Source organism: Aspergillus aculeatinus (genome assembly GCF_003184765.1).
Source record: "Aspergillus aculeatinus CBS 121060 unplaced genomic scaffold BO66scaffold_22, whole genome shotgun sequence".
Classification (NCBI taxonomy): domain Eukaryota; kingdom Fungi; phylum Ascomycota; class Eurotiomycetes; order Eurotiales; family Aspergillaceae; genus Aspergillus; species Aspergillus aculeatinus.
In genome coordinates, this window is record NW_020291491.1 from 455,072 (window position 1) to 481,459 (window position 26,388).

General features: G+C 52.0%; 9 protein-coding genes across 9 annotated transcripts; 3 read left to right on the top strand and 6 right to left on the bottom strand.

Moving 5' to 3' along the window:
• Positions 1-80: 80 nt before the first annotated feature.
• Positions 81-1,117, bottom strand: BO66DRAFT_349292 (coatomer subunit zeta). Its single transcript, XM_025644676.1, has 2 exons — positions 709-1,117; positions 81-630 (listed from the first exon to the last, which is right to left on the bottom strand). Exons 1-2 carry the CDS (start codon positions 1,071-1,073, stop codon positions 390-392), a joined length of 606 nt encoding a protein of 201 aa, XP_025504427.1. The 5' UTR covers positions 1,074-1,117; the 3' UTR covers positions 81-389.
• A 1,630-nt stretch (positions 1,118-2,747) lies between these two features.
• On the bottom strand, positions 2,748-4,761 carry BO66DRAFT_411249 (uncharacterized protein; the record flags this gene model as incomplete). The annotated part of the gene is made up of 2 exons (XM_025649279.1): positions 2,748-4,054; positions 4,113-4,761. The coding sequence occupies 2 exons, from the start codon at positions 4,759-4,761 to the stop codon at positions 2,748-2,750; spliced, it is 1,956 nt and encodes a 651-aa protein (XP_025504428.1).
• Positions 4,762-7,689: 2,928 nt separating this feature from the next.
• BO66DRAFT_373779 (60S ribosomal protein eL30) lies at positions 7,690-8,434 on the top strand (the record flags this gene model as incomplete). Its single annotated transcript, XM_025645561.1, has 3 exons — positions 7,690-7,762; positions 7,836-7,990; positions 8,094-8,434. 3 exons carry the CDS (start codon positions 7,690-7,692, stop codon positions 8,184-8,186), a joined length of 321 nt encoding a protein of 106 aa, XP_025504429.1. The 3' UTR covers positions 8,187-8,434.
• Positions 8,435-8,522: 88 nt separating this feature from the next.
• On the top strand, positions 8,523-10,005 carry BO66DRAFT_83241 (60S ribosomal protein uL16). The gene is made up of 3 exons (XM_025653641.1): positions 8,523-8,879; positions 9,101-9,276; positions 9,345-10,005. The coding sequence occupies exons 1-3, from the start codon at positions 8,835-8,837 to the stop codon at positions 9,793-9,795; spliced, it is 672 nt and encodes a 223-aa protein (XP_025504430.1). The 5' UTR covers positions 8,523-8,834; the 3' UTR covers positions 9,796-10,005.
• A 1,200-nt stretch (positions 10,006-11,205) lies between these two features.
• On the bottom strand, positions 11,206-13,017 carry BO66DRAFT_322259 (uncharacterized protein; the record flags this gene model as incomplete). Its single annotated transcript, XM_025643748.1, has 1 exon — positions 11,206-13,017. One exon carries the CDS (start codon positions 13,015-13,017, stop codon positions 11,206-11,208), a length of 1,812 nt encoding a protein of 603 aa, XP_025504431.1.
• A 1,603-nt stretch (positions 13,018-14,620) lies between these two features.
• On the bottom strand, positions 14,621-17,042 carry BO66DRAFT_391738 (putative ATP-dependent RNA helicase (Hrh1); the record flags this gene model as incomplete). The annotated part of the gene is made up of 1 exon (XM_025647327.1): positions 14,621-17,042. A coding segment is annotated over exon 1 (2,249 nt), but the record flags the coding sequence as incomplete, so codon positions are not given.
• A 428-nt stretch (positions 17,043-17,470) lies between these two features.
• BO66DRAFT_373792 (putative F-box protein (Pof7)) lies at positions 17,471-19,501 on the bottom strand. The gene is made up of 2 exons (XM_025645562.1): positions 18,894-19,501; positions 17,471-18,830 (listed from the first exon to the last, which is right to left on the bottom strand). The coding sequence occupies exons 1-2, from the start codon at positions 19,272-19,274 to the stop codon at positions 17,580-17,582; spliced, it is 1,632 nt and encodes a 543-aa protein (XP_025504433.1). The 5' UTR covers positions 19,275-19,501; the 3' UTR covers positions 17,471-17,579.
• Positions 19,502-19,602: 101 nt separating this feature from the next.
• Positions 19,603-21,586, top strand: BO66DRAFT_83652 (putative mitochondrial carrier protein). Its single transcript, XM_025653642.1, has 2 exons — positions 19,603-20,066; positions 20,133-21,586. Exons 1-2 carry the CDS (start codon positions 19,832-19,834, stop codon positions 21,278-21,280), a joined length of 1,383 nt encoding a protein of 460 aa, XP_025504434.1. The 5' UTR covers positions 19,603-19,831; the 3' UTR covers positions 21,281-21,586.
• Positions 21,587-21,727: 141 nt separating this feature from the next.
• BO66DRAFT_373795 (uncharacterized protein) lies at positions 21,728-26,230 on the bottom strand. Its single transcript, XM_025645563.1, has 10 exons — positions 26,083-26,230; positions 25,800-26,010; positions 24,636-25,735; positions 24,352-24,573; positions 24,115-24,283; positions 23,381-23,998; positions 22,958-23,326; positions 22,764-22,891; positions 22,583-22,686; positions 21,728-22,454 (listed from the first exon to the last, which is right to left on the bottom strand). The coding sequence occupies exons 1-10, from the start codon at positions 26,130-26,132 to the stop codon at positions 22,039-22,041; spliced, it is 3,387 nt and encodes a 1,128-aa protein (XP_025504435.1). The 5' UTR covers positions 26,133-26,230; the 3' UTR covers positions 21,728-22,038.
• Between the last annotated feature and the right edge of the window lie 158 nt (positions 26,231-26,388).

Sequence of the window (26,388 nt, forward strand, 5' to 3'; positions counted from 1 at the left end):
GCTTCACTCGGTGCTATATTCTAATCAGGGCAATGGCACCTTTTGCACATTAAGCATTTTATTCTATTTCAGTAACTTTGGCCAGAAATTCGTCCACACTCAACTCCCATTACCGCAATAAAGCGCTCACAGATATCACTCACGCGAAAAGAACATTTATAGGAGTATCTATAATAAGTCAAATCCCCCCAAAACAGAGGTTTCATCACAAACAACGATATCTCTTTCGAGAAGAACATTGTTAAAAAAAAGTTATATCATGCGGATCAATACAACGCCAGGACCAGCCAGAGAACATAAACAAGACACATTAGAAAAGAAGCCGACAGAACCACGTCCTCATGCATGAGTATCAAAACACCAGTGCAACACTCTCGTTGCCCCCAGTTTTACATCTGCCGCAGACCCTCCGCCAGACGGCGCTTGCCCAGCTCCCACGCATTGAGCAGACCCTGTTCCGACAAATCGATGCTCTTCAAGTTGGGCGCATCGGGGGCGGGGGCGCGGCTCACGCGCGAGGCGATCAGCACGGGGTCCGTTTCGAGGATGATACCGTCGTCGATGATCTCGTCGATGGCCAGGGCGACCAGGTCGTAGTTCTCGACGATTGTGCGCTTGTCGGTGGCACCCCTGCAGACCGAGAAAAGGGCCATGTTAGTCACCGCTCATTATCCCATGGGGGGATGATGTTTGAAGGGGGAAACGTACTTGAATAAGATCCCGAGAGCATCCCGCAGAGACAGGACAACGTTGTAGAGCAGGACTTCGTTCTCATCGGCGCTGCCAACCACGTAGAGCATCACGTCGCTCTCCATCTTGAACACCACGATCCGGTTATCGTAGAGGATCACATCGCTGGTCTGCTTGTTCGTCTTCTCGAGGAGGCCCTGCTCGAAGGCCTTCTGCTCCTTCAAGGTGGGATAGGGGTTCGCTCCGGGATAATCGGCCGAGTTGGGGGCAGTGCCGGCCGGGGGGTGAGGAGGGGAGTAGTACTTGGCGAAGATGCGGGACCCGTCGTCGGCCGACATGAGAAGGACGGCATTGACGGAGAATAAGGACAGAGAGCCGGGCATGGTGGGCGAATGGACCAGAGAACGACTGGTTTCGAGGATTGGGGTGAGTGGTGACTGCTCCGATAGGACTTACACCTCCGTACTATTTACAAGCTGGCCGCAATCCGGCCGCCGCGTCAATGTTTCTCCGGCCTACACTATACAATGAAGCACCGACAACCTGTACCAACAGTCACTTCAGCTCAAGCAGGATCTCGATTTGAAATATAGTTAAGAGGCTAAGGCACTCCTGATAATGAGCAGCTCGGTACCTTTCACCTCAATTTATGTCTTCGCCATCCTCCAAGAGGCACCATCATAAAGCTGAAGAGGCTTACGGGACAGCTAGCGAGGAAAGGCCCGTATCACTTAGGAAGAGAGAAACCCACCTGGAACTCAGTAGGATTTCAAGGTCTGGGATCGAACACTTATTTCACCGATCGTCTGGCCCTGGCTGGTGCTTTCGAACTTGAGTACGCCTTCCTGAGCACCGAACTCAAAATCAAGTTTGTATGGTAGTTTCCCGTCGATAACTTTGGTCTGGAAAAGGGAATAGATCCGTGCTGGCAAAGTCCGTTATGATCTTGCCAACGGGATAGATACCTATGATTGAGAATCAGCATGTCAGTCAACCGATAGTCTACTGTCAGAGCTGCAGAGGTCCACGGGCTGTAGTTGGTTGGAAAGTAAGTGGCAGAGCCAAAGTGGCAGTTATTGGAGCCTCTTTTTCATAAGTTACCCCGGCTTTGTGTGCGTGTTTCCGCAGCCCACCGAGAGCTACCACTAAGGCGTTTGTCCTGGCATGAACTGCTGGCAACCGTCGCAGAATGCGAAGCCCCAGATTGCCCATAATATCGCTTCAAATACAACGATCCGACATCGGGGTATGTTAAGTGACCTAACCTACCTTGAAAGCTTCGATTATGAACGTGTGTTCTGTCGCAGGCATAAGTCTATCGTGTTGGCAAGGGTAAGCAAAGTGGACACACATGGGCTACAGCTGAAGACAGAATGTCATAAAACTGAGTTCCTATCTGCTCTATAGTACAAGAATTGAAGCGCCAAGTGCCAAGCACATCAGAAAAGGGAGAACAAGCGGGGCCTCGTAAAGCACGTCCATTCCACTCGCGATGGGGAATGTATATAAGCGCAATTGTATGTAAGTATGTTCATCAAAACAATGAGGGGCATGATTCAATAACGGTAGGGTGAATTTCGTTGGCCATCCCAGTATACAATAGTGTTGAAGAAGCGAGTGACCTAAAAGACAATTTCCCATATAGCCAGGGCATTCATCACATCATTCCGGTTCAAAAGGGTGCGTGGGTCGTCGATCACATAACCAATAGCAGAGAAAAGTAAAACAAAGCATTTTCTCTTTCAGAAAGCGGGGTTGGGTTGCGAAAAGCGCCAGACTTGCCATGAACTGGGAGCAAGCTGGGCCCATAACCAACTCGAACACCATGATGATGATCAACACCAAAAGAAATGAGGTAAGGGCGGGAGACAGTAAGATGGTGACTGCCGGAGAAGTATCCCAGAAAGGTCAGGCAGCTAGAAAAACTGGAAAATAAGGCAAGCAAGCAGGTCGGAAGTATTAATGAAGAAATACTGATGTTTCCTCATGCAATCGAGTTTTTCGACTTAATCATGAGGTAGGTACTCGGGCCTGAGATTGTCAGGGCATTAGCTCAATCAGATAGGAGATTGGCTTTCGCCGCTGGTAGGCGGGCGGTTGAACCAAGGGATCCAGCTTCCGCGGTTGGCCTTCTTCCGAGCAGCCTCCTCCTCCTCTGCCAGTCTCGTGGTTTCGCTGACGAGACGCAACGGACGCAACTTGTTCTGCGTCATCACGGCGCCCGTGTAGTTAGTCATACCGTTGCTGGAGCGCGGGGAGCTGGAGGTAGCGCCCGTGGAAGCGGTCTCCGCGGCATGGTCGCTAGTGATACTATCTGAGCTGCTCAAGCGACTATGCTCGGGCTGGCTTGAAAGCGAAGGCGCACGGCTAGCACTCATGCTGGACATGTAGCTTGCGTTAGAGAAAGCGCTCTGGCGTGACCCAGGACCCATCAAGGTAGGGCTGATAGGGCCACCCGAGTTCCGGCCCCGATACATCTGTCCAACGACTGCTGCAACATTGACATCAGTTTGCTCGGATCTAGTTCGGCGGTGACCCCGAATTGACTGGGCACGCAGAGGGATGCTAGGGGCGGTCTCCGGGTTTTCGTGGGCGGTGGGCACACTGGTCGGAGGTGGCATATAGCTGGTGGGGCGTGACCGGGGCTGGGTCTGAGGACGAGGAACGTTGGAATTCGGTCCGCCCGCGACAACCGATTTAGCCCGCTGGAGGAAGGTCTGCGAGGAAGGATCCTCTTTCTCCAGAGGAGTGGGAGGCAGATCCTTGTTGTGCCCAACAGGAAGTCGCTTGGCGGGCGGATCGTTCTCATTCTTGTCGAGTATAGTCTCGAACCCGTCATGCTGCAGGAGGCGGCTGATGATCCGCTCGATGTACAGAGTCAAGGCCTTGTTCTGGTCCTTGAGCGCCTTGACTTCGGCCTCGAGCTTGCGCGTGTTGTCCGTTTCAGCTCTTGCATCTACAGACTCAAGCTCATCAGCCAGCGAACCCAAACCGCTGCCCGCGTCCTTGGTCTCGTCTGCAGTGTCAGGATGGACTTCACGCATGAAATCACCCTTTGTAAAATCGCCATTCAAGGTTCGCTCACTCAGAAGCAACTGGTAACTCTCATTGTCCTCCATCAAGCGAGCGTTGGCCATGCGAGCTTCCAGAAGCTCCTTCTCGAGTTCCCGCTGTCGGCCGCCGCCTTGGTTCTCCATCTCCACAAGCTTAATCTGAGACTCGGCCAATTCGAGTCTAAGGGATTCGATCAGCTTATCCTTCTGCAGCAGCAAGTTCGAGTTGTTTCGCGAGGGGCTCCGCTCGATTTGAGAAGAGGGCGCAAACTGTCCGTCGAGATCGGGAGACGACCGATTACGGAAACTCGCTATGAAAAGGTCAGGAAATGTCAAATGGGGAGAGAAAAGATCAGGAATATCTCTTACATGAGCGAGACATGTTCTTGTCTGCATCGGAGTTGATCCGCTCTTTCTGAGCCAACGACTCCTTCAGGCGCTGAATAGTCGCCTGCATCTCCTCTTCCCGGCTTGCTTGTTGCTCCTTCTCCTGCAGCATGGCATTCCGCTCTTGTTCATGGGCCTGCTCCATATCGCGAATTTGGCGCACATGGTCCCGGATTTCGCCGTTGAGCGCATCGAGCTTGCTGTCCTTCTCGTGCGCCTGGTCTTCTAATTTGCCTTGCTCGCTAATTGCCTCGTCGAGTCGCATTTGGAGGACACCTAATTGCTTCTGATATTGTTCCGAGGCCGTTTCGGCCTTCTGCAACTGTTCCTTCAGGTCGTCAATAAGTGCCGCATTCTGAGCTCGTGCCTCCTCGTCGGAGGGACTTGGTGAGATCTTTGGGGCACTTGACGTGCTGAGGTTGGAGCGGCCTGGCTTCCGGGCTGCAGCGCGCGCAGAGACGGGCGTAGACGAGCGCAGGGAAGGAGAACGAGTGACGCCATTTGTTGTAGTGCTAGGAGAGCGAGAATGGGTTCTAGAAGGTGTTCCATTGACTGCCTGGTTTTCAGTGGTCGAAGATTTGGTGGCACTGGCACTGCCCGGAATACTGGGCTTGCGAGGCGTCGCGGACATGTTGACCTATTCAATCGGACAATGACAAATTGACCGAAAGCGACGGGTTGGGAGGCCAAAAATGCGAGGCAATTCAGATAAGGGGGAAGGTAGGAAGAAAAAAGTGCCTCTGGAGATTTGGAGGGAAAAGAGTAGTGCTGTGAAACAGCCGGGAAATTAATTTAAGGAATGGAAAGGCCGAGTCACAGTTGTAGTAGCGGTCAAAACAGTGGGCGCACTAGGTAACTATCTCGGTGGGGGAAAGGGTCGGGTTCGAATGGCGGGCGGGCAACGGAGAGGGGGGGGGGGAACTAAACTAAGTAAGTAAAGTAAGTAGCCACCGTCGAGGGAGAAAGAAAGACGGTGCGGTGCGTTGAAGTACAAGAACAAACCACGCAAGGATGGAGAAAGACGAAACCGTTGCGCGGATGTAAGCCGGGTGGATATAGGGGGGAAAGAAAGTTAGGGATTAGGAGCGATCAGCATGGAGAGAGTGTTTGAGGGAAATAAAATGATGTGGGAGGAGGGGAGAGGAAGTAACTAATAATCAATCTGAGAATTGAGAATTGCATGCAATACAATCAATCAATCAATCTGTCTGTCTGTCTGTCTGTCTAACTGTCTGTCTGCGGCTGTCTGGCCGTCTCTGTCCGTCCGTCTTGGTCTATCTTTCTGGGTGGGTGATGGGCACGATTGTTCGATTGTTACCGTATATGACCACTGTCTGCCTATGTTTGGCCGGTAATTATGGTAAGTTCGGGTTATGTTGGCCTGGGGATTCTTCCCCATGAGCATAATAATCCCATTATGAAGTCAGTCAATCTTCTTCCAGTGCTCAACCTCCCACGCAAAGAAAGTCTTTGTTAAGCCTGGAGGATTTGCCATGACATAACTTAATCAAACTCTCATTTCTTTTTCACCTCATCCGTCTCCGCTGGGCAGCCTGGGCTACAATAAGGTGGAGAGAATGTCCGCTCCTAATGGACATAGTGCCCGAATGCGGATCAACGATAGCAGCAACCTTAACAACACGGATTCCCCAACCAACCAACTAACCAACCAACTTTCCTCACCTGGACGACAACAACACGAACCCAATCGACACATGGCAACGACAAAGATAGCAGCCACTCTCGATTCACCCCTCTCTCCCTTCATCCTCCCCTCGATTTCCTTGCTGCGGCCAGGGTCTGGCCGTCTCACGACTGCCACCCAATCATGAATCCCCGCTTGTCAGGGGGCGGAGGAAATCCAAAAATGCCGACAACTGCGCCACGTCTGCGTTACACTTCCGGCTGTGCATTGCTGTAAGGCTATCCCACGATACGATATATGATGCGATGTCAGCCAGCAAGGCGGCAGAAACAAGCCATCTTGGGCGTGAAGAAAGGACCTGGTGCTATTCCGTAGTATATCCCGTCAACTGACTGCCTAGGCAACCCATTGTATACTATCCGCACCCTCGCACAATCCGAGGGTCCATCCATGAATGAGCACTGTTAGCACCAGGGAACCTATTCTCCGCTATCTAATTTCGCATATTCAATCTCCCATGACCGGAACTGCTTCCAAGTGCGATCAACTCAACCCCTGAGTTTTGACGCCTGCCAGCCCTCTGTGATGGCATGACCACCTACTTCCCGCTAAGGAGAAATGAGCGTCCTCCAATTATCTATGTTACAGTCCAAAAGGCTTCAATTGGACCATGACCAGTTGCGGTTTCAAGATAACCAACCCGTTTCGCAGTGGCTGCTCGATTGCGAGGATAGAACCCTGCCTTGTATGCTCCGATTGTTCAAGCAACACTGCATGTGTTCTTACATTTCTGCATTAACTTCTGTAGATTCAAGATCGATCTGGAACCCATATTTGCTTGCTGCAGGATACCGCGGTTCACAAATAGCGCCAACGGCGTCAATAGTTCGGTTAATGACATCAGCCACAGTATAAATAACCACTGCCTCTTGGGTCAAGGAGCGCTTACGAGTACGATCTTATACCTTGGCGGCTGAGTCGACGATACCATGGGAAGGTAGCTCGGTGCCAGTAGTTACTTGCGTGACGTTCTCAAAATTGAAGTCAATGCCAGTACTCAGCTCGACAAGCAAACTTCAAGCTCACTACGTCCTAGCCAATATTTTTATGCAATGAATACTTGAGGCATGCTTTCACCTTACATTTACTTCAACTGTCATATATATCGTATTGTTCTAGTATGTCTTGTGTTGCATATGTAGAAGTTGAACCCGTCCCAATCTCTCATGGCATATGCAACATGGCTATAGCTCACGCGCGGAGTGCATATACTCCGTACAAGCGGGCAGATTCACACAGGCCCCGGGGGACTGAAAAGACACACAAGCCGAACACATATCGATATCAACCATGTCGGAACTACTTCGGTTACGGATCTTGAAGGAAGTTTGGTACCAGGGCAAAATCCAAGCCTAAACGATTGCTGGAACCGGGCACCAAAGAAGGCAGCTGGGAGATAACACCAGGCTTAGTTGGACGTTCCGTCGGCTATTCCACGGCCAGGCCCAACATTGGGTAACCTGATCACGTGTCGTTGGCCCGACACGATAGCGACGGTGCCAGATGGTCACGTGTCTTTAGTGGTTGGTGCCGGAACGGAAGAAGTGGGATCCGCGATTTGTCGAACCCACAAAAAAAGAGCGGTAACAGGCTTTTTCGATTCTATCCCCATCCCAAGACAAGGCCGGAGCGCACTCTCTTTACAACAAAACCACATTCAACCTTTAGGTATGTGGTTTCTCACCAAAAGCCATGGCTGAGTGACGACTCGCTCTTGACCATTGCCAGTTTTATCTGGCTTTTGGTCGATTGCGGTTGTTCATTCTAGCGCTTGGCTTGAAAAAAAATATCCCGAGCGAACCTTTGCTGATTCAAATTTGATCACGCAGAAGTTTAGTCTTCGACAGCGTAACGATGGCCCCCAAGAGCAAGAAGACCGGTGACACCATCAACTCGCGCCTGGCGCTTGTTATGAAGTCCGGAAAGGGTATGTTGCAAGAACTCGGATTCCTTGAGATATTGATATCCGTGACCATCGCTAACTGTTGTCACCTCAAAAGTCACCCTCGGCTACAAGTCCACCATCAAGACCCTCCGCTCCGGCAAGGCCAAGCTGGTCATCATCGCTGCCAACACTCCCCCCCTCCGCAAGAGTGAGCTCGAGTACTACGCCATGCTTGCCAAGACCCCCGTTCACCACTTCTCTGGTAACAACGTGAGTAGTACTTGTCGATACAATTGTCTTCGTGCAGTGGTCGCAATGTGATAAGACGACACTGTCACCGTTCGGAGCAGGTGGACTGACTTTTCGCTTATAGATCGAGCTTGGTACTGCTTGCGGTAAGCTCTTCCGCACCAGCACCATGACCATCCTCGACGCTGGTGACTCCGACATCCTCTCCAGCCAGTAGGTGCAACAAGGATCATGCCAATGACTTTCATGTTATGTCTGAATGTGTTGAATGTCGTGAAGATGCGACACTCGTTATGACATGCTTTAGATAATGACAAGAAAAGAAAATCCTTTCCACCGAACTTGATGTGCACAGGCAATAGCATGCCGCGTAGGAAAAGGCCAAGAATGGACCAGAATCTTACTACCAGTTTGTAAGAGCGTAGGCGTATCAAGCGGCACGGACTCCGTCCATCCTCTGCATGCAGTCACGAGCCAAATGCCAAGAAACAAGGCTTGTGACTCAACATTTACAAAACACCAAAAACTCCTCGTTCTGACTCAAAATGACACCATCATTTTCAACGCCTCCTTCATTAGAGATCAAAAGATCTCCTTGATCCTGTATTCCACGCAGGCGACAACTGGTCAGAATGTCTCCGACTGACAAATGCCGTCATGGGCCAGCGCGGGCGGTGATTGGCGGAGAGGCTAGGGTTTAGGGCTGCGCCACTCGGTAGCGGGCGGACGGATTGCTTGGAAATCAACGTCGAAAGTTCTCCTGCCCGCCCGCGAGAAGACCTTTTTCCTTTTCTCCCTTTGGACCTCCCGACACCACCTTTCTCGACAACCCACCCCCAAGGAAGCCAACTTCCCAACCGTCAAAATGGCCCGCCGTCCCGCGAGATGTTACCGCTACTGCAAGAACAAGGTGCGTTGAGATTGTGTCCGGAATATTGGTTTTGTGTGTGTGTGTTTTGTGCGTGAGGACCCGATGCCTCAGTTGTGTGGGGTGGAGAACGAGGATGGATGGATGGACAAGACAACCGTGTCGAGGCAGAAGGAGGATATCGCGATGGATTCGCATATCAATCAAAACAAGGGAGGAAAAGGGTATAACAACAATCACTAACACCGCGACTTCTCATACAGCCCTACCCTAAGTCCCGGTTCAACCGTGGTGTTCCCGACCCCAAGATCCGTATCTTCGATCTGGGACGTAAGAAGGCCAACGTCGATGACTTCCCCCTCTGCGTTCACCTCGTCTCCAACGAGTACGAGCAGCTGTCCTCCGAGGCCCTCGAAGCCGCCCGTATTTGCGCCAACAAGTATGTCGTTCGCCCCAACTTGAACACCATCGTCCACCGGATCCCAGGCTAACGCACCACGAAAATAGGTACCTCGTGAAGATCGCCGGTAAGGAAGGTTTCCACCTCCGCGTCCGCGTCCACCCCTTCCACGTCATCCGTATCAACAAGATGTTGTCCTGCGCCGGAGCCGATCGTCTCCAGACCGGTATGCGTGGTGCCTTCGGTAAGCCCCAGGGTACCGTCGCCCGGGTCAACATCGGCCAGATCATCCTGTCCGTCCGCACCCGCGACTCCAACCGCGCCACCGCCATCGAGGCCCTCCGCCGCTCCATGTACAAGTTCCCCGGCCGCCAGAAGATCATCGTCTCCAAGAACTGGGGCTTCACCCCCGTCCGCCGCGAGGACTACGTCCAGCTCCGCCAGGAGGGCAAGCTCAAGCAGGACGGCGCCTACGTCCAGTTCCTCCGTGGCCACGGTCTCATCGAGGAGAACATGAAGCGTTTCCCCGACGCCTACGAGAACCTCTCCCAGGCTTAGATGTCTGGTCGCCGGTTCGAGTGTTGATGATTGGGGAAAAAGAATGTTGATTAGCATTTTACATCGTGTTCTTTCTTGTTTTTTTTTCTTATAATGTGATCGGAAACTACCCTTTTGAGACCATTATGATTCCCCCTCCCCCCCTTCTTCTGGCACATGAAAGAAAAGAAAGAGAAACCGTTTTCCCCTAAGCTTAGTGTCTGGATCTGTACGCTCTCGGAGTTGAACCGGAACCTCTGGTTCACGACGTAGACAATACCTCCGCTCTGTAGACCGCGACAACCCCCCCTGCAGATACTCACGTCATGTCAGCTCTCCAGCCCTGTGTTACACTTACCAGGCAGCCCTCGTTCCAGCCCCAACCGATCCGCAAGGTTGACCTGCAATCCAGCTCACTACTCAATAGACGGATACTGCGTCATCTGCCACTCTATATGTACAATACCTGATGGGTCAAGCAAATCGATCAAACCAATCCATGAATCTGTACATGTCAAGTCCTCCAACTAGTATGGTCCAGACTCAACACGCACGCAACTGGGACTTTGTTCATCTGCGCTGCGATTTATATACCTGATTAATATCCTCTTCGCATAGTCACTGGGTATGAAGTTGGTGGTCTTGTCTGGCATTTCTAATCGACCACGATTAAGAGGACCTCAAATCCCGTATATATAAAAATCACGGTTCGATGCGGGGACGGACATATTAATCCAACTTTTGTAAATCCAGAACGTCCCAATCTTCGAATTGTTGAAAGGCGTCATAGTAGTATTCAATGCGGAAGTATTACATGCGAGATGATCACTGTTCTTAGCCGACATCTACACTCATTCAGAGAGAGATAGCAGCGGTTCCCGTAACGATACCTAAGCGATATTCATCTGCGAGCCATATTGTCAGGTCAATTATTCGCAACATTTCGGAGACTCATAGCAATAGATGCATTCCATCAGAGATCAGATAGTGAGACAATGAGCCTCGTTGGAATGATCTCTGTCTTCGTACTATTGACCCATATGAATGGTTTCTATCCCCCCTGAACCCAGACGCCCGCTAAATTGTGCCCTTGTTGCGACCATCCACGAACCATAGCACACGCCTAGGTAGTATGCACATGCCGACCTCGCCGTTGATGACTTAGTGAGTTGCCTCTATCCCTTCTCTAGAAAATCGCTGATGGTGATGGCAATGATAAAATTGGAAAAATAGATGAGATGATCCCAACAAGAAAACAGCTAGATATGTACTCGTGACTGAGACAACAATAGTCCAGAAAGTTGTGCTGATATGTGAAAACCCAAGAATAGTAGCCAAGACTCCCGGTCTGAGACAATAATAGTAATACGTTCGATGGCCAGCATGCATTATGTGATGTGCAACTCAGAAACTACACACTCAGGGACCCAATCACACGTCTCCCCAAGCTCCAACCCCAGCGGCAACGGGTGCAACCGCACTTCCGCTGTCAATGCTCCCTCCAATATCCCAGTAGTTTCGACTGGAGCCCGTCATTGTCCGACGGCTGGAGATAGCAGACATCTTTGCGCTTTGACTTGCACAGCTGGAGCTAGGTCGACGGAATCGTTGGCGGAGGACGGGTGACGAGACCCCGGTCGGTCCTGAATGATGGGAAGAGTATTGGGACTGGCGTCGGATCTGTGCTTGGGAGCGAGCGTGTGCGCGCGCAACAAGAGGATGATGTTGACGGATAATTGCGGCGCGGCGAGAGGCATCCTGCGTAGGACGGTGCGACGTGTTATGGAACGAGTCGGTAGCATTAGGTCTCTGGCTGAAGCGATTACGTAGGTAGCGGAAGACCACCGACACGTCTAACTCCCGCTCCCAATATTCTCTTTCCTGTTGAATACGTGCCGATTCAGACAATGGATCGCCTGCCGAGCCGCTGCTACCACGGACCAAATCGTCATCGTCTTCAATACCCCATAGAGCCGCGTGCTCTCGGCTATCAGGAACCTGCAAAGTGGGGGTGAACTGAGGCGACAAGGTTGATTCCGCATTGTTTGTTGACTCAATCATAGTCGCAGGCTCAGCTGAAGCAGATAACCGATTGTCTTCTTCGGGGAGGCGTTCAAGGGGAATGCCAGCATATTGATTGGGGATATCGTGGGATAGGTTGAGATAGGTTGTGAATGCACCGGGATGCTCACAGAGCTGGTGGACAAGTATACCTAATTCGCGCGCAATGCGCTGCAGGAGCTTGTTCTTCCATGGCGGGCTTTGGTCCGACGCGGAATCCAGCTCCTGGTTTATCGCCTCATTGAAGTCGAAATCACTATTCGACCGCGCTGATGTGTGCATCTCTCCGTCTTCGGCACATGGCAACGACTCCCCGAAAAGGACAGAAAGCAAGGAATCATCGATCCCGATCAGATCTTGAATTACCTTGCGGGTGATGCGTTTCCATAGAGATTCATCGTTGTCAGTTTCCTGTTCTGCTGTCGAAGAAGATGCAGGAGTCTGAGACACCTCGAAAGACTCGGCAGGCGGAATCGGTTGTTCAGCTTGTTCACTGGGCCGACTAGCACGGCTATCACGGCGTCTTCGAGTGGCCTTCTCGATCTCGTTCAAAAGTGCCCGACTTTGTTCCATCCGCCATTTCTCAATACGTTGCCACCGCTCCCGCTCCACATCTGCTTCTTCGTCGCGTGTGATCGAGTCTAGCTGACGTTGTACGCTTGAACGCCGCCGTGGCTGCAAGTCGGGTCTTCGATGAGGGTTAAATTGCTCGTGTTGCCACAGTTGATGTTGTACTGTCTCGCTGGAGGCTTGGAAGCTACCTAGTCCGTCATGAGCGGGCAGTGTGACAGGTGCCCCGGGGTCGTCGTGTACTAATGATGGCGCCCGAAAGGCATGGAGCCCATCATCTAGACTATCTAGCTCGGTGCCGTCATCGTCCAGGGGCTCATCGAGGGCGTCTTCTTCCTCCTCACTTTCCGGACCCACGGCCGATCGCGTTGCCGTGCCAAAAGAGCCGAAATCACTCAAGCGGGCATATGTTCGTGGCGTGCGATCAGTGGACGTAGTATGGGTGCGGGCGATAGTGGAGGGTTGTTGAGTTGGAGAGAAGAGCACCCATTCTGTCGATTCGTGCTCCTGTAGCTGCGAAAGAGGAGAAGGGATATCAAGAGCTGGAGACGGTATGGAATGCGAATACGAGGGACGACGGCGAGGAACTTGGGGAGGCAAACGAAAAGCCATGAGTTGGCAGTGCAGTGAGTGTAGTTGAGTCGAAGGGGGAGGCGGATACTCCGTACAGTACGGAGTACGTGAGGGGGAAGGAGAGATAAGATGGTACTTTATCGATCGCGGCAGATCTTCCCCGCGTGACGAACAAACGGAGGGGGCTCGAAGGAGAATTTTTAGGAAGTATGAGTAGATGAGGAGGACGCAACAAAACTGAGGTTGCCAGGTATATAAGGATATGGAAAAATAAAAGCCGGTCGCAAAAGTGGAATCTGAAACGGGGTAGAAGGTTTCTAGACGGGGAGGGAAAAAAAGAAACAGGAGATGAGAGATGATCAGTCCGATAGCGGTGTATTGTTGGGGTTGGGGCTGATGATGAATTACGGATGACGTGGGATTAGGTTAGGTTAGGTTAGGTGAATGTGTATGAGTGTATGAGATAAGAATGAAGATTATGGCGTGGAGTATTCCTCCGACATCCACCCGAGACAGATCTCTTTCTCGTCCCCGCCACGGAACTTGGTGGCATAATCCGACAATGAACAATAGATTGAAAGAAAAGTAGGGAAGGAAGGATGAAAGAAAGAAAGCAGGGAAGTGAACAGGAAAGACGAAGGAGCAGAAGGAAGAAGACGAAGACGAAGACGAAGAAGAAACGGATGATAATTGCATGTCACCAGACCCAATAGAGAAGGCACGACTTGTTCTCCAAGCTCAGCTGTCTGTCAACTGGTAATCAATCAAACAAGGAGACAATCATTAACTTCCTTATCGCATCCACACTTATGGTACGGAGGACTGTACGGAGTACATACATGAAAACATGAAAAGAGTTCCTCAATCCAAAATAGTGTTAATCCTATTGTGATCGAATGCGGCCTATGCATCTACCCTACTCTTGACTATTGGCCTCATTTTGGCTGAATCGGATGATCGACGGACGTCCGCCATCGCATCTCCATTTCCATCTCCATCTCCATCTCCCTCGCTATCTGTCCTCAACTCGTCGCCAATTTACTCCAAAATTACTCTCAAGCAATCATGTTTCTCTGCGTTCGCTTCAGATTCGCCTGTCACCCTCCCCCTCCTTCTCGACCAAGGATCAGCCCAGTGCTGATCATCCCACACCCGCTGTCTCTGCCCTCTGATCTCAATGACATGTCATCCTTGATCTTCCCTGCATGGTTCAAGGCGGAAGCTGACTGACTGTCAGGGAACAGCCAAGTCCCACCCCACTTTCTACGCAAATTCGACTTCATTAGTCTGGAAAGGTGGGTATAATAGGTCGGTCTATCGAAAGCTACAACCCATCTATCTATTTACAGGGGCTGGGGGGCTGCAGACCAGTCTACTGAGCACCAAGAAATCCTACCCAGACAACGCTTCTCCGACCCAATCCATCTGCACGGCGCTCACCCCACGCGCGTAACTACGGTTCGTAAAAACAAACTCGTTGTACAGGATCGCCTCCACCTTCTTGCCAAACAACACACTCGACGGGTGGATCGCCACTGTCTGGTTCCCCACCACCGTACGATAGCTGCCATCCGGTACGAGGCGCGCCGTGTTCGTAGCGAATCCTCGAAGGAAACTCTTCAGAATGAACATCGGGGAGGAGTCATTGGTGGTAGAAGAGCCCCGCGTGTCGTTGGGGAGAAGCTTGGCTTGTCGGCACTGCGCGGTAAGTTGTTTGCGAACATCCTGTGGCAGGCGTGATGGTTAGTGGAAGTTCTATACCCGGGACGCATCACTAATCACACGAGAGGAGACATACCATAACAGACTGCATGGCCCGGTGGGAGACGAGATGTCTCTCAGCCCACGCTTTCCGATCCGTATTCTCGGCCGCGTAAGCTTGCACTGTAGCCATCATGGTGAGATGATCGCCTTCTCTCCGATACAGATCCCGTCGCGCAACCTCCGCCTCCTCTTTCTTTTCCTCCGAGGTCGTATTCAGAAAGATATTCTCAACACTGAGACATGATATAATATCGATGACATCTAGCAGACAATCCGTCCCAAACTCCGAAGCGGCCAGCAGCACTCGACCCAGTGTGGGCGTGAGAGGGAGCTTGGCAATGTGCTTCCCGATCGGGCTAATCTTGCCGGTCTCTTCCAAGGCATCAATGCTCAGCAGCTGCAACAACGCCTTCTCCAAAGCCTCTCGTGGCGGTCGCGTCAGGAATGGGAATCCCATAATGTCGTCGACGCCGCGAGCCTTCATGTTGAGCAACGCTTGACTCAAATCACAACGGAGGATCTCCGGAGTGTTAGTTTCATCCAAGTCCAGGTAATCCTTCTCTGTGTAGAGTCGGTAGCACGAGCCGGGCGCTTCACGACCGGCACGACCCTTTCGCTGAATCGCTGCCGACTTGGAAATCGGCTTAACTAACAGGGAATCCAACCCAAGACGCGAGCGGAATTGCTTGACCTTCGCCTTGCCACAATCAACCACATGCCGCACGCCAGACACCGTGACGGAGGTTTCGGCAATGTTTGTGGCCAAAATGATCTTGCGGGTTCGAGGCGGCGCCGGAAGGAAGACTCGTTGCTGGGCCGCTTGGGGCAGGGCTGCGAAGAGTGGCAGGACCTGGATTTTCGGGAGGGCAGGGTCCATTCCGACTGCATACTCATTCACGAGATTCTCAAGGGCTTCCACCGTCTCCTGTCCTGTCAAGAAAACCAGGATGTCACCCGGCAGAGGCTCTTTGTAATGAATGTTGAAGATCACCTTGAGCGCTGCGTCGATAAAATCATGGACAGGCTCTGGCGAGTAGATGACCTTCACTGGAAATTGACGACCCTTGATATGGCACGCGGCGATGCCTTGGTCCTCTTTTTTGTCTTCGGATGGGCTATCTGCCACCTTGCTCTCCTCCGTAGCCCCTTCAATAGCACGTCGGGCCTGCAACCCTTCCTGGAAAAAGCCCGTGAGGGTCTCCATATCAACCGTAGCACTCATAACCACGACCTTCAAGGGCACTCCTCCGCGGCCCTCCAGCTTGCCCGATACCATATTCCTCAAGAACCCCAGCACCTGATCCACATTGATACCGCGCTCGTGCACCTCATCCACCACAATGGCACTATACTTGGTCAACCAGGGGTCATGCAGCATCTCCTGGAGCAGCATCCCCTCCGTCAGGAACTTGACCTGCGTACTCGGCGACGTCGACGTGTCAAACCGCACGGAGTACCCGACCCGACTCGCCGGGGAGGAGTTCCCCAACGGCGTGCCCATCTCATCCGCGACACGTCGCGCCAACGAGATCGCAGCGACCCTTCTCGGCTGCGTGATGGCAATGCATCCGCCCACCTGCACCTCCTTCACCTTCTCCACCGCCCCGCCCTCCGCCGTCTCCGCAACCATCGCCTTCACCGGCCGACACCACTGCTCCGTGACCAGAAACTGCGGGATCTGTGTACTCTTTCCGCTACCGGTCTCTCCGATCAACAGCATCACATCGTTCCGGCGCAGATGGCCGCGGATCTCGTCTGCGTGGGGGAAGATCGGCAGGTTCTTGCGCAGCTGGTAGAGCGCCTGCGCCTTCTCGCGCAGCGGACCGAACGTGTGGTTCTTGGCCGATCCGTGTTTCGGTTTTGTCGTGTTGTTGTTGTTGTTGTGATTGCGGTGGTGGAGTCGTGGCTTTCCACTATCCTCGGGCTTCGCTTCTTCCTCTCCGGCGTGCTTCTTCTTGGCCTTCTTCGTCCGTAGCGCTGCTTTGTCTGCATCTGCATCTGCGTCCATCACCACGCCGTTCGGCTCGTCCTTCACCCCCGTACCCTCGCCATCGACCTTCCGCTTCTTGCTTTTCTGCTTCTTCTTCTGCTTCTTCGATCCATCCTCCTCCGTGTCGACCCCAGATTCCTTCCGTTTCGTGCGACCAGGTTCCAGAGGCGCTTGCGTGTCCTTGCCCTCGGGCTTCGTGTTGGAGGAAGAGGCTTTGCTGACGGGGATGGCGCTGTCCTCGTCGTCGAAGACGGTGCGGACCCGTTCGGGCATTTTGCGTTTCGTTCCCCTCAAAAAGATGTCGCAAATAAATGTATAGAGAGAGCGTCTGGAAAGAGTAGAAGATCGATAGATGGCAATTATATTCTAATCGCAAATCAAACCCCCATGCCGCGTGAATTGCGACGGCTTTGTTGTTCTTGCGGACTTCCGAGCGGAGAGAAGCGTTCCTCCCAAAACTTTCCCCGAAATTTTTTGCTGGGGGACCGCGGCGGTCGGCCCCTTATCGATAAGCTCCCTTGGCGGTGAGGATGGCTGGACTTGGGCCGATAAGCAAAAGCAAGATTGGGGTTTTCTGGTCGAGGTAGGGGGTTTTACTGGTGTGTATAGAGAGAACTTAATCCAATATGTGATGGTTTTGACTGAGTTTTATGTGCTGAGGGTGCCTTTGTGCCGTTTTGTGCCGTTTTGTGCTGTTTTGGTCTTTATGCTCATCCTTACTCAGGGGAAATACGTTATGCTGTTCCGTGGATTTGTGACGTTTATATATCTAGTAAGAATCTAGGTGGCCAACATATGTCTTGTCGAATAACATCGTCGATCAAAACCCATTCAATCGTTTCTCTGTTCAATCCAAGCCCCATCCACGAACGCGCCGGAAGACAAATGAGCGATCATTCTTGAGACCAAACTCAGCCCAGTCGTCGGTGAGTTTGTTGTAGCTCCAATATCCCTTCCAAGCCAGCTTCGTGTTCTTCGATGGATTCGGCGGCGAGACGTTGGGCTGCTTCGATTTGGCTGCCGGGGTTGACCGGAGCGATAGTTGCAAGAGATACATGTACTTCGGACCCACGCCTTCGGTTTCAATGATAAGGTCCCGCGGATCTGACGGGGATGCGGCAGCCTTGTCAGGCAGTGACTCATATGCAGTAGGCAACTCATTCTGCGCGTCTTCCGACGATGAGTCAGAGTCGGCAACAGGCTTGGCCAAGCGCCACCGACCCCGGTAGGCGTGTCTCAACGCTTCCAGCGCGACATGCGGAATGGCATCCGTGGATTCGGCGCTTACAGTGGCATCTGAGGTGTGACGAGGATGTTGTTTCTGTGTCGTCGCTCGGGCGACCTTGACGTTCTCTTTGCTAATGTGAGGGACCACCTCGCGGGGTTCCACTGTAGTAAGTAGATAGACTGCGGAGCCGTCCGGATAGAAACGAAGGTATCGGTAGTACGTGACAATATGAATGGGACTATTCCATGAGACATTCTGGTACGCAGCAGCAGCACCTGGCCGGGTGTAGTTGACCGTGCTAATGTAGATACCCGTGTACCGGATCCGGGGAAACACTTGGAAGACCTCACTCCATGAAGACAAAGGTTCGGGAATCTGAACAGGCATCGACCGTGGGAAAGGCGTGTAGCGTGTTCCTAGCGTATGCTCCGGGTTACCGTGAATGTCGCAAGCAAATGAATAGTGCATAGATTTGAAACCGAACTCCGAGCCCTGACAGAGTCGCCTCCAAATATGCTGCTCATGCGCAAAGTGGTAAGCAAAGCGCTTGCAGACCAGTGCCATTCGGCAGAGAGCCGCCGGATCCATCAGTGCCACATGCCTGAGTATCTCGACTAGAACCTCCGATGGAACGTGAGAAATAGGACATGGTGGAGGTGGAGTGTTCTCGATCAGCGGTTCCGCTTGAGGGATCGGGAGATGAGCGAAAGATGCGATGAGCTCAGGTGTCGGTAAGACGGGCGTTTCCTCTTGGGTCTGTTGATCGGTTGACTTGCCAGCCGTAGCGCCCGTTGTAGGAGCCTGTGTAGGTTTCTTCCACGCCGTGGCGAAATACTTGTTACGGTATGTCTTGTCGACCGCGGAGTCCAACTATGGAGGGAGCCCAAAGTCAGCAATTGTGACAGATTTTTGAGCACTAGGGGTGACACATACTCTGTATGCTTTGCGGTAGTGCTGTACACTGTCTCCTAATTTCCCTTCTGCCTCCTTCTCAACCGCTCGCTCAAAATGCTCTAGAGCCGACCTGGGTTCATGTCGAGAAGTTGGATGATGAAAAGCATCTTCGTCTGAGGGATGCACACTCAGTTGACCCATTCCGTGAACAATTTCACTGTGATCAATCGAGGCAGCCCCTTCGTGCTCCTCCTCATGCTGTGATGCCTCATGGCGGGTAGGTGGAAATTGACTTGGCGGCGCTGTTGAAGGCTTGGAAGATCTTGGCTGTGCAGGAGTGGGCCTTGTATGTTTCGTCTTTTGTGCAACTTCCTCGCGCCACTGGCGTCGAAAAGACTCGAGTTCGGCGTTGTCCTCCATTCTCACAGTTGTGACAAGTTCGGCAAACAGATCCCCAGACCGATAAGCGGCTGAGCGCGGGGCTTGCGGATCCGGCTAGAGAAGCAATAGGCTGGAATTTAGAGGGACCGGAGACAGACACCGAATTTGATGATTTCACAGAGTGCGAACCTTCAGACATCCATTGTATTAGTTGCAGCGATCGACCGATGATCAACTGTGAGGCCGAAAAGGAAGGAAGGAAGGTAGGTAGGTAGGTATGAGTAGAAGGGTAGGGGGAGGGACGGAGGAAATGCTTATCAATATTATCTCCGGGCCTTAACCTGTTAGTGTCTGGCCCAGCCGCCACCGCCGACCGCCGACGACCCGAGCGTTCTTTTTCTCTGACGCATTTGTTTCTCCCCTCTTACGTCTATTGCAGATCCTCGACTCATACCTACCTACCTACCTTGCTACTTGCACACCCGCGCCATCTCAGAGATTTCAGTCGGCATCGCAAATTCGAAGTGCAGACCGACTGAATCATTACCAGCCAAGAGGATCCCTCGTATTCTCCCAATCTCCAGCGCGTTGAATGAATGTCCGCTGTTCGAACTGAGCTTGCGCCGGGAGACCGATATCGCTCGAACGACTTGATTAACTTACAAGGGGGCTCGACAGAGTCATGGCAATCAGTTGAAACCTCAACAATGGCGACTACTTCTGGAACAGGGGCTGCCCCGGCTCTGGACGCCAAACCTATCCACGATGATGTATCAATCACTCAGAAGATGATTTCAGCCACAACCGGCAGCGTTCTCACAGCTCTGCTAGGTACGCCACCTCGTGCCCATCATCATTCTGTCAGATCCTGAGATGAATGCTAATTCTTTCATGCAGCCACTCCTCTTGATGTCGTCCGAGTTCGTTTGCAAGCCCAATCCTCAGTCAAGAACACGTCCCCATTCGCCTCCCACACTACACACTCGCTGAAGAATGTCCCTTCAGATCTCGGGGTTACTGCTTGCTGCCGGGAAGTCTTTTGGATTGGTCAAAATGCACAGATGTGTGTCGCCGGGCCTGGTGCCGGTAACATAGGCGCTGCATCCATGACGGAGTGCGCAGTGGAAGAGACCCAGCGCAGAACATTTACCTCGACCTTGGATGGACTACGAAAGATCGCTCGAAACGAAGGAGTCTTGACGCTCTGGCGTGGACTCAGTCCCACACTGATGATGGGGATCCCGGCCAATATCATCTACTTTGCTGGCTACGACTGGCTGCGAGCCGATGACAGAAGCCCTATCAAAGCTCTTGTCCCCGTCGCATACGCTCCACTGGTCGCAGGTTCGGTCGCAAGGACGGCCGCTGCATCTGCGATTAGTCCTATCGAGATGTTTCGGACGCGATTGCAAGCTACTCCAGGTACAGGGGCAGGGCATTTCAAGGCGACCCTTGAGGGCTTACACCAGATGGTCCAAGCGAACGGCTACAGCTCGCTCTGGAGAGGGTTGACTCTTACCATGTGGCGAGATGTACCTTTCTCCGGCTTATATTGGTGGGGGTATGAAGAGGTCAAGAGCTACTTCATCGAGGCGCGCAAGAAGGCTTACATGAATCGCCTTCCACACGATATCTCATTCTCCACCCACCAAACACCACACGACCTCGACACTCCAACATTTCTCGATAGCTTCATTGCAGGAGCGTCCTCTGGCTCTCTTGCAGCTTTCGTGACCACCCCGTTTGACGTGGGCAAGACACGCCAACAAGTATTCCGACACATGGGCGACGAAGCATCGAGCGCCCTCGGAGACAGTGCGAAGGGGACACCCCACCCTGAACAACTACCCCTGCCGAAATTCCTTATGCACATTTTCCGTGAAGAAGGCATGGCGGGACTCTTCCGTGGCGGGGTTGCACGCTGCCTCAAAGTTGCCCCCGCCTGCGCGATTATGATCTCATCCTACGAGCTCGGAAAGAAGATGGCACGAAACGTTAACGAGTCTCGGACTCGGTTTGCAGATGAAGTCGCCTCTTCAGAATAGCAACACCGAAGATCCTCATCCTGCGCAGCGCAACGACAAAGTGAAAATTCCCACTGAATACAACGCCCAAAGTGCTTGTCAATAGCCAGCCAACCTTGGTGCAACATACCCTTGTCTGATGAACTCGGTAAACATTTCACAGATACCATCTCTGCTCTCTACACTTCCAATCCGTCCACCTTTTTGGTCATTTTGTCTTTCGGTGATTCTTGCATTGAGCCTGAACCATAGACACATTTCTCGTCCTCTTTAATTTATTGTCTCAAGTGTTGCTACAGCTGGTTTCATTCTTCTTTGTCTTCCATTTCTGCATGGCGCTGAAAAAGGGTGGGCCCGTGTCTTTGTGTTGGATACCAACACGGTTTTCTGATTTCATGTACAACATCATATATCCGATAGAGCGACCCAGAAAAATCCCCCCCTCTATATGTCTATACGAATCCTTGTGCGATGGCTATGGAGCCGGGTATATATTCAGAATTGTATAATGTCACAGTGATTGAATTAGGCGAAGATCGCTGGGTGCAGCCGTCCCATCACTGCAGGTGGTGGCGTGGCGTGGCGTAACGACAAGCAAGTAGTGCTCTATCTATACATCTCTGGTAGTATGATATGGGTGAACAATGTTTCATAATACAAAAGGGAAAATACACGCTATGCAACTTAACCTCGGCACCACCTGTCACCCACCCAGCCCAATCCAGTCCAACCCAACCCAACCCAAAACATCCTCCTCATCGAAGATCTCATCTAGCGAATCAATCCCCCACCATCCCATTGCCATTGCCCGGAACCGCCACCGACAGCGCCGTTATCATCTTATCCTCATGGCGCAGCCAGAAGTCATCCTCCCCCGTATACCGCCGCTTCTGCCAATTATGATTCCGCCGATACCGCTGCAACCGGCTGCCGGCGCCGCCGAGCGACGAGCTCTCTTCGGCGGCGCTGTTGCTGTTGCTGTTGCTGTTGCTGCTGCCCAGCGTGGACAGGGAGGCCGACAGGTTCGTTGGCTGCGTGACCCTGCGCCACTGCAGCCGGGCGAGGGTGACGGGGGCGAAGAGGGAGTCGGCCAGGAGGTTGAGGACGAGTTTCTGGGCGCGCCAGAGGGTTTCGCGGAGGCGCTCGTTGAAGGCGACGAGGAGGGCGATCAGGATTATCGCGAAGGAGGTTGGGCCTTTTTGGTCGTGTTAGTGGATGAGGTGACTATGGGAATCCTCCAAGCAGGCGAGCTGGGTGCTTGGGTAGGTGTGCCGAGGAACTATGGGCAGGTGGAAAGAGGTATTTTTGGAAGGGGTGTATTACCTGAGATGTAGAGCATTTGGCCCAGGGTGAGGTTTGTGGATTCCCCGCTCCACTCGCGGGCGTTGATGCCGAAGAGGGAGGTGAAAAAGGACAGGGGGAGGAATCTGTGGTTATGTTCTCTTTCATTAGTAAAAGGTGCTATGGTTATATTTTTGGCTGGAATCTGATGCAAGTGACTGACATGATGGTGAAGATGGTGAATACCATCACGGATCGGGACTGATCTTGTGTGACCTCTGCTTCCCATCGAGCAAGACGAGATTCATCTACATTGGCTTGCTTCTGTTTGAGGTCGAGGAGGTTCTCGACCTGAGGAGCGTGAGGTGGTCAGTGGTGTCTTGCCTCATCTTTCGGAGCGAAGCCACACAAACGTACCGCTTTCTGGGCGAGAGAAGCGTTCTCCCTCATCTCTAGGACTTGGTTGCGGTAGTCGTCGAGTCGGGATAGCGACGCTTCCATGAACACCTTCCCGTAACCCTTGTGCTCGAAGTAGCCCGACATCGTCTTGATGGTTGTGGTTTGCACGTCCAGAAGCTTGAGGATGGTTCCTAGCTCGTCGATGATGTCTCGTAGTTCCAGTAACGTGGAGAGGTCTTCGCGGTTGCGACTGGCTAGTTCATGGTCTCGTTCCTCTCGCTCTGCGGCCGACATGGGCTTTCCATCGGCGTTCTTGTTGAAATCTGCAGGGCGCGTGATGAAACCTCTGTTGCGAAAGCGTTTGAACGACTTCGTCATGGATTCGGTCTGAAGCGTGTGAGTTGTGTACGTGTCCCATGAAGCGAACGGCCTAAAGCTTACCAGGATGCTGATGGACTCTTCAAAAATGCGGAGGATTTGCAGATCGCGATGCAACGTTCGATCAAGCAGAACAGTAGCTGCATGTAACACAATCAAGGCAGCAAGATCACCCGCTGTCTCGAAACGTCTCGCCAAATCGCCATTCAACTCATTGTAGATGCTATTGTAAAGGTTCGATTGCTCATAGAGCTTTCCTTCGGCTGTAGTGGCTTCTTGATGAGGAAAGAATGTTACCACAGTCTTCTCGTCGACAATCCAAAGCCAAAGCTGGTCGACCATGAGCACTTTTCCATCCATGAACGGGCCGTGTTTGTCCGAGTCGTCCTCGACGTGTAAGGCGCTGTTGAACTCGCTCAAGTTGACCTTTTTCTTCGTCCGTTTCCACAGCATTTGATCGTCGTCTCGCGCTACTGTTGATCTAAGGTTGGGATACCCAAATTGGTCTAAAGTCCTGCGTATATGAATCGGAGGCTCATTGCCCAAGAGTTTCCAGATCAGCTTCGATTCTAGACTCGCCGTCGAAATACTGTGAGGCACAGGCCTAAACCTGCCCTGCTTGAGCCGTTCTTCAACCATTTTGCGTCGATGGACCAGATTCGAGTAAGTGTCCCAGTGAAGCTAAGCAATAATTAGAATGCAACGACAGGGCTCGGTGCCATGATGTACATACGTAAGGAACCTGGGCGGAAAATTCATCAGTGAGGGCCAGAAATCATGCAGGTGTTTTGACTTACATATAGTGCCAGTCTAGGGTCATTTTCTTCCTCTTGAGCACCCAAAGTTGTATGCGGTTCTTGCTTGAAATGGATGCAGGCCGGCCGCACGTAACGTGCATGTGGCTCTAAATGACGAGCTCTGATGAGGTTCGAGTACCAATGCTCTTCGTCCATGAGCTTCTCGAAGCTGGTGCCGGGCAAGTCATGCTTTAGCAGGGAGAATAAGATGTTTAAGTATACAATTCAAGAACTTACAAGGTCTTCTTATCTTGCTCGCGACAGGCCCGGGCTAGAATTGGAGGAACCCATCCGGTGTGCGTATAGGGCACATGGATCCAGAGAAGTTTCTCACTACCTGGTTCTGGTCGATCAAATCGAGGTATTCTCCGCGGCTTTTCAGCTCGTTCTTCGTCTTGTTTGTCTCTTGATAGCTTTGGCACTGGAAGGAAGGTTTTAAATTTGTTTGACGAGCCTGCTCTAAAATTACGTATAAGCGATTTTAGCGGTAAGCACGGCATAAAACCAAGGGGGAAACTCACGATAGATGCTTGAAAGCAGATATATTATCATCATTGGCATTGTCTGTCTCAGCTTCATGTTGAGTCTGTTCTATAGGGCTTTGCGAATCTGAGACCGGCTCTTGCCGCGCACCAAAGTAACCATCGCCGAAAGGCTCGGTGACATGTATTCGAGGAGAAAGGGATGCCATAAAGCTCCGACTTTCTCTCAGCGGTGGTCTTGACATAATAGGCTCAGATCTAGTCCTTTCAGTCATCCGTGCTGCAGTGGGGTTCACAGTGCCATCAATTGACGATCGGACGTGCGCAGACGTGGGCCTACTGTCGAAGCTGCTAATTGAAGAATCATCGAGAAGGCCAGCAGGAATACCACTTGTCTTTTGAAGTCGATCCTTGAGGCACGTCGATGGCCCAGATGCGAGATAGTCCTTCAGTGGTGCTTTTGTGGACCAAAGCTTGAGCGGTGTTTCGTCGCTGACGCCTCGAGCCGTGTCTTCAAAGAATCCACTGACCTGAATCATGACTTCCTGGTCCACATCCATGGGGGCATCGTTCATCTTAGACAGCATCACAGCCATAGAAATAGCTGACTGGAGCTCATTGATGAAGTTCAACCTTGTCGTTAGCTCTTGACCCCTGAAACAAGCGGTTCCAATATGATCGGCCGTCAAAGGAATGACCTTCTCGTGCTCAAAGTCCAATATTCCTGACCGAATCGAGGTAATGGGAACGTGCATTTCGACAGCAGTCCCTGTTTCGTGGTCAACGATGCTGATTTCGGAGTCAAGCGTCTCCAGAAAAGACCACAGCTTCATGTCTGCTGAGATAGACTTGAATTGACTCCAAAGGCGTATCAAATGAGGATGTCTTGGCCTGAAGATCTCTTGCATCCCGGGCGGAATATGGTGCTTGAGTCGCATCAGGTGGTGAACGCTGTTGGTGAATTCGGGTGCTGAGAGGTAGCTCGAGCCGAAATGTGGACTGGCCAAAAAGGCAATCCCATAACAACTTGACCATATTGATTCAATATTGGATATTTTCTGACTCGCCGCGACAAGCGCTGATTTAGCAACCAGGCCACCAGTGCTATGGCAGATGAAAAAGATAGGCCGCCGTGGGCTCTGGGCATAGATAATCAGATCAGCTTCAATGTAGCCATCGAAGAAAGAGATACAGAATTCATACAGTCGCCTGGCGTTTCTGGAGCACTTGATTTAGCAACTTGTCCGCCAGGGATTCCAAATCATCCTGCGGCCCCAATCTCCCATGATCAACGAGTATCACACGGGCATTTTGAACGTGTTTCGTCAGTTCGGAGTGAAGCCAAGGCGTGGCTGCCCCCTCATCGCTCCACGTCTTTTCTGGATCTGCGCCAATTGCTGGAACGGCGACAATACTAATTTCGTATTGATGTGTGAGAATGACCTGCCTCGTATTGTGGAAACAGGGAAGACCGATGCTTGCTTACTCGACTGTTGTCTCGACTTGTGAACGCCGCTCATCGTTGGGAACTGCCATGATGCACTTCCCTTCTGGAAACACTGAAGGGTGGAGACATTGTGAAGCGCGAAGGAAGGATGCCTGCAGACCAGAGGGGGAATGAGGTCTTAAAGCAGACGGAGCGACAATCACCATCATCTGACACAATGTTGACTCCTCCGGGGCAGGTGACTTGGCCCGGCTGAGTCCAAGAACTCACTAAGTGAACTATTCTATCAGCCTTGTCGTGCCCCTCAGCCTTATGACCAAATCCGGAACCCAACGAACTCCGAGA